Genomic DNA, 10956 nt, shown 5'->3' with positions numbered 1-10956 from the left:
TATTTTCTTAATATTTTTTATTATTCCAAATTGTAAACATTTAAACTTTTATTTATTTTCTGTTATTATAAAGGGAGTAAGATAGAATCCTTGGGAAAAATACTATCAAAGATGATAAGGATATAGAGAAGACTTTAAAATGAGAGAAACAGGCTTAAAACAGGTCTTTTATTTGAATACTGAATACATAATATTTGTACAGAGTGTGCTGGGGATGAAGTTTATTAAAGAAAAAAAAAACCACTGGCAGAAATACAATTAAAATGGGGAAAAAAATCGAATATAACACAAATGACAAATAGATACAAGAGCATTCTATGAAGCCCGCTTAGGGCATTCCATCATCTGATAAGTTATAGTTTATAGTTCAAACTTACTCCAGACATGAGTATTTGGAACCACCATCTATAAAACATGACATAGAAAATCAAAGAGTACATCACAATTTATGATGTACATCACAATTTCATTAAAATATCTTTAATGAAATCAGAATCTAACAATTAGAAAACGGTTAAACTATTCATTAAAAAAAAACCCCAAAATCCCTCAAACTAGTGTCCATATTAGAGGCGACAGTGTTTCTTGGGTAGTTTCCAACATAAAATAAGACCACACTGAACATTCCACACTGGAATTTATCTTTTCAGTACAAACAGTAGGCTTCTGGCCATTAGAGCAGAACGACTCAGATTTAGTTTTCACTTTCTCTGGCTTCTCAAAGCAGCAGTAAGACAAGTCTCAGGATCATCAAGAGGCTGGATTAAAACAAGACAGGCCAGGGGAGGTGACTCAGGAGGCGAGAGAAGGCCCACATGCCCACCTAACCTGTGTGGTACGAGACCCTGGCTTCCAGGGTGCGGCTCTGCTGCTACTCCCTGGGCCAGAGATGCTCTCAGGATCCCTGTACTTGAACTTCCCAGATGTGACTGAACTGGCCACTTAAAAAATGTTCACTAAGTGAAGGAGAAAAATCAGAATTTAATGTTCTGAGAATTTGGGCTGAACTTTCATAAGAGAAATGTTAGGAAACAAAATTTTCAATAGATAGTAAAGGCAAGGAGCTTGAAAAACTCAGCAAGGGGCAATTTTGTGTTATTATTACAATCTCAGCTACTTTCCAAGCTTGGAGTCTTGTCTTTTTAACCTGTAAACCCTACTTTGACTTTCCACCACCAAGTACCATCATTAGAACGGGACCCTCATTAGAAATCAGGCCTGTATAATCACACTTTTGTTTCCAAATCATAAACATTGTATCTAGCCACGCTAGAAAATTCGATTGAAAAGTAGAAAGCAGAAAATTTCTCATTCCATTACCACCTAGAGATTACTAACATGAAGTATTTGAAGTATTTCCTTCCTATCTTGTTTTTCTATACACAGACTTCCAAAAAATTGAGATCACACTATATTTGGTTGTTTATTCTGTTTTCATCTCCTATTTTGTCATTAATATTTTCGAACATCACTAAATGGTTTTTGAAAATATGAGATGCAATGCTTGCTCAATATTCCACTAAGTGGACAAAACAATTATTGAACCATTTCCTTACTGGTTAATTTTCAAGCTGCTTCTAATTTTTCAGTTCATCATATCTTCAACTAGACACAGAGTTGCAATAGACATCAGTCTTTGGATATATCTCATTATTTTTTTAGCATAAATTGCCAAAAGTGAAAACCTACATCAAAGAAAATGAACACATTGAAAGCTTTCAACATATAAATGCAGCTTCCAAGAAGAATTTAAAATGTTATGCACAAATTTTTACTTGGGAATGTGCTTAATCTCATGGAAAGAATTACTGAGATTAAGAGAAATGTGAAGCTCCCTGTTTATCTTTCTTAAAAATATTAAGTTTTCTCCCTTAAAAACTCAAAGTAACTGTGAGAGACTGTCACTGTTGAACTCTCTAAGAGAGAGATCAGATTTAAATGAATACATTTACTGTCTCAGACAGGTAAATCCTGAGAAAAAAATGAGGCTGATTTTAATTCTTTATTCTGAAAAAAGGTAATTGTGTACATGTGATCAGATACTATAGCAACACTAAGTGTATTTGATAAAAACATTCCCAGGCACATAAATGTCAGCAACTGATTGAATGGATGCTGCGGCTGCTGCTGCTAAATTGCTTCAGTCGTGTCCGACTCTGTGTGACCCCACAGATGGCAGCCCACCAGGCTCCCCTGTCCCTGGGATTCTCCAGGCAAGAACACTGGAATGGGTTGCCATTTCCTTCTCCAATGAATGAAAGTGAAAAGCGAAAGTGAAGTAGCTCAGTCGTGTCCAACTCTTTGTGACCCCATGGAACTGCAGCCTACCAGGCTCCTCTGCCCATGGGATTTTCCAGGCAAGAGTACTGGAGTGGGTTGCCATTGCCTTCTCCAGAACGGATGATGTTTGAAGGTTTTATAGTCATGCTGACTGTAATAAAAAGTACTTTGACCTTTCAAGTTAAAACTGACTTCTGCTCAAAATTCAGCACTTCAAAATGACAGCAGAGGAAAGAATAGATCAAAATAGGTTTTTCTTACCTTAAACCTGCAACCAGTCCAGCTGGCATGATTTTCTTGGACCTCTTAAATCTCACCCCCATTATGGTGGCCAGGAAGAAAGCTGTAACTAAAAAACAGTGCATGAACCCCTCAAACATGTTATCAGTACTTGCTTGTGAAACAGACGGATTTGATTTCAGCTTTCTAATATAACAATGATTATGTGTTGGTACTGAGTTGCTATGTTCTTGAAAAGATAAAGTGTTCTGTCAAAATACTTTATAAATTAGCTAATCAAAAAGGTTTCTGAGTAAACAAGCATGTTAAAATCCATTACTGAAATATCTTGAAAAGAAAAAGTGTGTTTTTCTAACTTAAATTTCTATTTATAGAACACTCCTGGGAAGGCCAGGACTGTATCTTTTCCAAGTTTCCTCGGGAATACTAGGCAGTATGCCTAGACTCACAGGAGACTTCCAATAAACGGAAGGAAAAGAATCAGTTTCTAAAGTGAATCTTTAAAGTAAGACCTGATTAATAAAATAATAGTAGGAAAAGGCTGACTTTATTTTGTAGTATTTCATTTTCAAAAAAATGAATGCTTGGAGACAAAATATATAACAACAGTCTAATAATAATACAAATTCAGAAGCACACACCAGCCTTTTAGGAGCTGAACCACTAGATGAAAGATTATGTAAGAGACTAGGCCATTGATATCACAATTTAAGAACAACTTTAAAGGCAAAATCACTTGCTGATACACAAATCAACATGACTGGCAATAAAGTACATTAACTGTTTAAGTGCATATGAATAAAATGCCCAATATATGTGTATCATTTTTAAAAATATGTATTTATTTGGCTGTGCGAGGTCTTAGTTGCAGCATGTGGGAGCTAGTGCCACGACCAGAAGTTCAGACCTACACCCCCTGCCTTAGAAGGCAAAGTCTTAATCACTGGACAGTCAGGGGAGCCCAGCCTTGCTTTTCTAGGTTCAGTCTTAAGGCAAAGTGGGATCTAAAAGCAGTTTGTAAATTCAATAAAACAATCCAAGACTGTCTCTTTTTAGATATTTTCACAATAATAAAAACCATGCTAACGTGCATTTAGGAGGGTTAGCAGAAAATTCAGACCTAACTCCTCATTTTTTCTAATTTTATTTTCTCTTCCTAGTAACAAACTTTACAGAAATATTCTTCTGAGTCCTGGCAGCAACGTCATTACTTTTGATCGGGTCTGTGTAGAAAGGAACAAGAATAGCGTTCCATCTCCACACAAGCATTTTGCCACCTGCCAACTCACCAGTATTTCCTAGGACACCTGGGCTGGGTATTAAAAAGCTACCCCCAAGCTTTGATTCTGCATAACCAGGGAAAAAACGCCTTACACAGTGACAGCTTTACATCTCGCTTGTCATTGGAGACACGGTAAGCTCCATAGCCAGCCAAAAATCCAACAAAAAGACCAGCAATCAGAGACAGAACACCACCTGGAGGGGGAAAAAAAAGTAAGGGTTCAGATAGAAAATCCGCAAATGAAGACATGCCTTTATCACTTAATGTGTGATATATGCAACACGTGGAAAAAATGTGTTTCTTCTTGGGCACTGTAACTGCCAAATCATGTATCAGCTATCCACGGACAGTTTCTAAGAAATGACTGCTTCATGCAGAACCCCAAGTACACAGCAATGGGAGGGATGGGTGTGGAGATAAAGCCTGCCTTGGAGTAGCACTTCCAATGGCAACTGCATGATCTTAGACAATTACCTAACTTCTTTATGCCCCTCTTTTATTCCCCCTATTCTCTTTGCCTCTATTATTTCACTCTCAGGTTGTGATGATAAAAATAAGATAAATGATGTTTTCAACTCATGGAGGTAGAGGGGGTCCTATGCAAACCAAGCAGTGGTTCTGTCCTGAATAATTAACAAAGCTTCCAGCCTTAACACATCACGACTCACAGGTGGATCAGGACCACAATGAGTAACAGGAAAAACCCGGTCTCTGATTCAGCTAACCAGCTGCCAACCCATCCCCTTCCCCACCCAGTACCCGCCCAGTGTTGCCCCCGGCACTGGGACAGACAGAGAGGACTTCCTCTGCCCGGGGTAGGGAGCAAGAGGGTACATACCAGTGATACTGTGACTAAGACATATAGTCCCCACTTCAAGGCACTCACTCTATTTAGAATCTATCAGATTGGAATCTCTAGGGTCAAGGCACCTCTGGGGTTTTTTTGGGGGAGAGAGATTTCAATGTATCATTTGTTTTTATTGAAATATAATTGATTTACAGTGCTGTATTAGTTACTGATGTACAGCAAAGTGATTCAGTTACAAGGCATCTCTGTTTTTTAAAACATCTACAGAAAATTCAGATTGCAGCAGGGTTAAGAACCATTACAGCAATGCACATACACACACACACACCCATCCAGAAACCGAAGCCACGTGCACTAGGTTCTAGCTTAATTCTTCAGGCAACAAGTGGAAGATGTCTTATAACTAAAGTAACCCTCTCCTGCCACACCCTCCAGCAACCCCAACACACACACACACACAAGCTCTCTTTTTTACCCACACCTCAAAAAATCACTCGGAGAAGTCAATAGCAACCCACTTCAGTATCCTTGCCTGGAAAATCCCATGGACAGAGGGGCCTGGTGGGCTGAAGTCCATGGGGTCGCTAGGAGTCGGGCACGACTGAGCGACTTCACTTTCACTTTTCACTTTCATGCATTGGAGATGGAAATGGCACCCCACTCCAGTATTCTTGCCTGGAGAATCCCAGGGACGGGGGAGCCTCGTGGGCTGCCATCTATGGGGTCGCACAGAGTCAGACACAACTGAAGGGACTTAGCAGCAGCAACAGCAAAAAATCACTAAAAGAAGTAACTTTCAAAACCATATAGACCTGAAATTCAAGTCCTCCAATGTTACTAATAAAACAGTCTTCAAAATATAACTTCATTTTATGAATTTCTTACAAAAATAAGAAAGAGAAATTTGGGACACTGTGATTATATAAATGCATTTACCTTAAACAAACTAAAATAGAAAACTTGGCCTTTCATTTTTTCTCCATGAAAGTCTTTTATCAACTGGGTGTTTTCTCCATCTTGGGACAGAGATGAAGAGACTACTTCAGATATTATATCTAAGTATTGAACAAATTTTCTGTTGCAACACACAATATCAACATAATTCTGTTTTTTGACACTTTTGCGACCCCATGGACTATACAGTCCATGGAATTCTCTAGGCCAGAAAAGTGGAGTGGGTAGCTGTTCCCTTCTCCAGGGTATCTTCCCAACCCAGGGATCGAACCTAGGTCTCCCACATTGCAGGCAGATTCTTTACCAGCCTGAGCCACAAGGGAAGCCCTTTTGACACTATGAGTATGTAACAAAAAAACAAACTCATCTGATAATAAGTGAGTAGCCCTGAGGAGTTTAGGTCAATTATGCAACTGATATTAACAGATGAAGGGAGACCCAGACGCCCAGGCTCTGGAATGACAGGCTCTGTTCACCCAGCCGCAGGGAACCCGCCTCCTTCCCCGAATCCTCCCACCACATGCTGGTCCTCAGCCACCTGAGGACTTCATGTCCTATTTATATTATAGACTCCTCAGATGATCCCAGCACAACCTCCCACCAGGTCCTTTTGATGAAAAATCTGGTTTGGCCTCACCTCTCCGCTTATATCCCAAAATGCTTCCGAACGTCACCAGGGCTGCATAACCAAAACCAATCAGGTCCATTGGCAAGGTTTAAGTCTAAAGCAAGGGGGAAGGGACATATTTTACAAATAAAAAGAGTCTGGGGGAGCAAATGTATATAAAAATGATGTGCATTCCACAGAATTATATAAATTAATTTCTCTAGTTCACTAAGAAAAGGGCAGCTGGATCTTCCCCCTCTCCCAACACTCAGCCGCCGTCCCCCTCACCCTCATCACTCTCAAGATCACTCAGGGAGACACCTGAGGCTGATTTTCCTTTCCTGTCTGCCAAAACTTGCTGTCCTCTCAGTTGGGGACGCCTTTCCCACTCCCCAGCAAGACTTCTGCTCTGGTTAGCCTGGTCTCCTAGCGGGGCAGTGACCCTGCCATGTTCACTTTGCACTCCCGTGCCTGGAACTTGCCCCCTTCTCCCCGACCAACATTCTCTACGCACCATCTCCCTCTGAACCTACTTTCCTTCTCAGCCACACCCCTAACCTCCTTAACCACGCCCCATCTCAACCACACCCCTAACCACCTTAACCACGCCCCTTCTAGCCACACCCCTAGCCTCCTTAACCACGCCCCTTCCCAGCCACATCCCTAACCCCCTTAACCACTCCCACCTGCACCGTCCACCTGGTCTGGAGCGTCTGCTCTTCTAACATCCCTGACCTTAACTCTATCTTGTAATTCTTTCTTTTTTGTACCCGCTCCTCTTCACACCTAAGAACAGGAAAGGGGTAACAAGGACGTGTGCTTGTTGACTGATTCCCTTTCAACGTGCTCTTTGCTTTGTTGTGAGACAGTTCTCCTGTGGTGGCAGAGACACCCACACTTGGTCCATGGGAAACCACTGAAGGATGCAATGCAATGCAGTCCTGACAGGAAGTTAACTGAGTGACCGTGAGATCCTGCAGGCCTCACAGAAGCAGCTGAAACACCCATGGGTGAAAAGTTCGAAGAAACTCCATGGAAATCCTGCCTGGAATTCTCCAAGACGTAAAAGAAGGAGTGCTGGCTACAGGCTGGACACATGGCCTCTGGTCACTAGTGGCTGCTGGACCCTGGACCATGCCCCATCCCTAAAAGGCCAACTCCCCCAAAGTGAGGGGAATAGACAGGATAAGCTCTAGAGTTTTTCTTTTTAATTATTATTCTAAGATTCCTGGCAGTGACTGCACATCTTTTTACATCTCTATTTTTCTCCCTGGGAAAAACAGTTATCTTTGTATACATGAGGAATGGTATATGAGAATTTTTTGTATTTTCACAATTTTCTCACTGTTTGCCATTTAGGTTAACCTGGTCTTTAATTCTCTGCAGCAACTGGTAACAAACTCGCCCAGAAGAATGGAAAAGGAGGGTAAGCTAGCACTTACTGTGAGGAAGGGTCTGGGGTTGGGAGCCCAAGGCACAGGAGGTGATGGCGCTGAAAAGGAGGCAACGATGGAAAATTCTCAATGTCTGTGGGATGAAGAATTAAAACAGGATGGTTGTTGATGCCCAAGAAGTGGTCCAGTGGGGCTGAATATAGAAGAAGGAAGGACGTGTGTTCCAAAACCATGGATAAATCATAATAAGGATGTCATTCCTGAGCAGTTACCACGTGCCAGACACCATTGTAAGGCCTTATATGTATCAACTCATTTAATTATCACCACGACCCTAGGAGGTAAGTACTATCATTATCCACTTTGCAGATAAGGCAACTAAAGCACAGAAAAGGCAAGTAGCAGCCCTGAGGTCACACAGCAGAACCAAGATAGCAGACTCAGAGAAGTTTCATTCCTAATCAGTAGTACTTCCAAAAACAAAGTTAGCTGCCAAAAGAATGAACGTACAAGTGAGACTGAAGTTCCTGAAAGTTTTGAATTCTGGGTTAAGCACTTCTTGGCCTCGTGGCTTAGCCCACACTGCACTGTCTTCCACCTGGAGACCTATTACCCTTAGCCCTGTGAACACCTCACGTCCACTCCTACTTCCTGTCTTTCTCAAGGAGCCCATCACATTCCACGGTGTATGCTTGGCTTCACCAACGTGTAATGTTAGGCTCGTTCCTTAATCTCTCTGTATCTCAGTTTCTCCATCTGTAAAGCAGGGATAATAAAAATACCTACCTCACAGAGTTGCTGTGGTGATGAAATGAGTTAACGCTGTAAGGCACTCAGAACCCATGCCTGGGACACACTGAACACCCAACAAATATTAGCTGCTCAAATGATGATTCCTCCCTTTCACTCTTACACCCATTTTTAAGCTTGATGTGAACAAGGGCTATACTACTTCAGCACAATGAGAAATCAACTGAGGCAGGGTGATTTATGATGCAGGCATTCATAGACTCAAACCATAATATTACTGATATAAGTTGCATATATACTCAATTACATCAATGACTATCTCTTGGGTGTCTTCTATGTGGAGGCAGCAGGAAGAGATGGAAAGCCCCACTGATGGACACAGCCCTGGTCTTCCAGGACTTCCAGCGCAGCACCGGGAAGGCCGCAGCTGCCTGAGGGAGCCCTCGGAGGAGAGGCACAGGCCCTATAACCAGGAGCTTCACCCTCCCAGGCTGGCAGCCTAAGCTTCATTCTGCGAGGAAGCAGGGACCCAGCTGGGGCCTTGAGGCCGGCAGGAGTAAAGCAAGGGAGGAGTCTGGCAAGGAAGAGTGTGTCCTACGCAGAAGAGGGACACCTACAAAAGCCTAGTGGCATGAGACAGCATGGTGTGGTTTTAAAATGGAGAGAAGTGCAAGGGGTGTGAAAAGAGCAGGCGCTGGTGAGTAAGGGCCGGACTACTCCTGGAAGCCCTGTAAAGGGAGTATGGTAAAGATGGGCTGGGAGACTGATGCAATAAGCCAAGCAAGAGGTGATGGTGGTCTGGCCTGGAGAAATGAGAGTGGAGTGAGGTGGACAGGTCAGGGGGTTGAGTCAACAAGCCCGGAGTGGGGGAGTGGGGTTGGGCGGGGAGTAGGGAAGGGATAAGTCTCTGGCTTGGACCACTAGCGGGGATGCTGTTTCCTGAGACAGGGAAACAACATATTCAGTTTAAGATGACCAACATACAGTCAGGAAACATCCTTACATACAGAGGTGAAGTTATGAGAGAGATCACTCATCATCAGGTGGTAACTTAGGAACCTAGTTTTTTCCTTAAGTCAATCACCTGCTGTGGAAGGCTGGTTCCTTTCCCTCCTCAAAGCTCCCCAGTTTTTTCTCTGATCCTCTCTTGGGCCCCTGATGTACAGTCACTTCCGTTGAGCTCTCTCCTCTGCACCAGTCAAGGTCCTTGAGGACTAAACTCAGGAATAACTTCCACCTTAAGATACTCTGAAACCGACCTACCCTCGGTATAGCTCTATTGCCAGGAAAAAGCCCTTCATATCCTTAGGGAGCCGAGTGTTGTTCTAAGGAGCCAAAAGAAATCTATTCTCAACTCTTGTAAGGGTTTACAGCGAAAATCCAAACAAAAGGCAATTCTCCCTGTCGCTCCTTTTCCGTTGCAGGACGGTTTGATTTCCTCAGAATCACACAGGAAAGCCAGAGGCTGCGTTAACAAGGCGGGGACGGGAATGAAGATGGTGTGCGCGATGCATCACGTGCTCCCATCACAAATGCAGTGCCCACCCCTTGGAAAGGCCAGAAAGCATCTTGGGTGCAATGCAGCAAAACGATTTACTGCTCAGCGCACAAAACTAGGTGACAGGGACCTGCCTTGTCCCTAGCCCTCCAACATTTGGAGAACCCACTAAGAGATCTCCCTAAGCTATTATATAAAAAGCATTTCCATATGCTGAGTATCAATAATTACCTACCTTTGAACTCCTTGGGGCTTGAAAGACATTTTCGAGTGAAGTCTGGGTGGTGCTGGGAAGGTTTGAAACCTTACCAAGCATTTCTGCGATGATCCAAGGGCCCCACCCCTTTCTCCATCTCTCCCTAGCTCCGGGAAAGGAGGAGGGAGGACAGGTAGGAGATTTAGGACCTTGGAAGGAAGAAATTCGGGGACTTCCCAGAAAAAGGAGAGAAGCGATCCCCGGAAGAGGAGACTCCACCCCCTGGAAAATCTTCCCAAGTTTCTTGGCATCGTTATCTGCCTATTTCTGCACCTTTGTATGAAAATTACGGGCAGAAAGATCTCAAGGTACAGCCAGATGTACAGCTCACCTGCAGCCTTAAGCTCTCCCCGCGGCTGAAAAGAAAAAAGTTGGGAGACAGCTAAGGGAAAACTTCGTACCTGGAACCGAGAAGCTAACCTCGCCGTCAGAGCCTTCCCTCTCTGAGAGCTCACCTCCCAGCACTGGGCGGGGCTGCTGGTTCCAGGAAGCACCGGCCCCGCCTCCGCACGCGCATGCTCAGCATCCCTTCCTCCGAAGCTCGGTCCTATCCGGCCGGGGTCCTATCCGGCCGGTGTCTTACCCGGCTGGTATCCGGCCGGTGCCCTCCCGGTGCAGCGGAGATTGTTACTTGGCTGTACCACCTGCAGTGCCGGCGCTGTAGCATCTCAGGCGGCGGCCACACCTGGTCACTCGCTCGGGATCCGGCCACTCGCTCCGGCGGCCCGGCTTTCGGTCCTGGCCCTGATCCTGGGACTGGAGCCTGCTGCCCCCGGCCGGACGGAGCGAGACTGGGCGTGGACCTGGGTGTAACGGGGATTCCAGATGGCAAAAGATTTTTAACCAGTATAGAGATTCCTTCATTTAAGGGGCGTTTGTGGGCCTTC

General features: G+C 43.9%; 1 protein-coding gene across 13 annotated transcripts; it reads right to left on the bottom strand.

Moving 5' to 3' along the window:
- On the bottom strand, positions 1-10535 carry TMEM14A (transmembrane protein 14A). Of its 13 annotated transcripts, none has more exons than XM_024983515.2 (7): positions 10471-10535; positions 10049-10172; positions 7614-7698; positions 6202-6286; positions 3895-3996; positions 2542-2629; positions 150-758 (listed from the first exon to the last, which is right to left on the bottom strand). In XM_024983515.2, the coding sequence occupies exons 4-7, from the start codon at positions 6269-6271 to the stop codon at positions 719-721; spliced, it is 300 nt and encodes a 99-aa protein (XP_024839283.1). In that variant the 5' UTR covers positions 6272-6286; positions 7614-7698; positions 10049-10172; positions 10471-10535; the 3' UTR covers positions 150-718.
- Positions 10536-10956: the final 421 nt, after the last annotated feature.

This window comes from Bos taurus, chromosome 23 (genome assembly GCF_002263795.3).
Source record: "Bos taurus isolate L1 Dominette 01449 registration number 42190680 breed Hereford chromosome 23, ARS-UCD2.0, whole genome shotgun sequence".
Lineage (NCBI taxonomy): Eukaryota > Metazoa > Chordata > Mammalia > Artiodactyla > Bovidae > Bos > Bos taurus.
This window is presented reverse-complemented; position numbering and strand designations above follow the sequence as displayed.

Excerpts from the sequence above, each read along its gene's own strand:
- TMEM14A (XM_024983511.2), bottom strand. The coding sequence starts at position 6,271 with ATGGACCTGATTGGTTTTGGTTATGCAGCCCTGGTGACGTTCGGAAGC. Across the intron at positions 3,997-6,201 it reads TTTGGGATATAAGCGGAGAG|GTGGTGTTCTGTCTCTGATT; the intron begins GTGAGGCCAAAC and ends TTCCCCCTCCAG. Across the intron at positions 2,630-3,894 it reads AGATGTAAAGCTGTCACTGT|TTACAGCTTTCTTCCTGGCC; the intron begins GTAAGGCGTTTT and ends ACTGTTTTTTAG.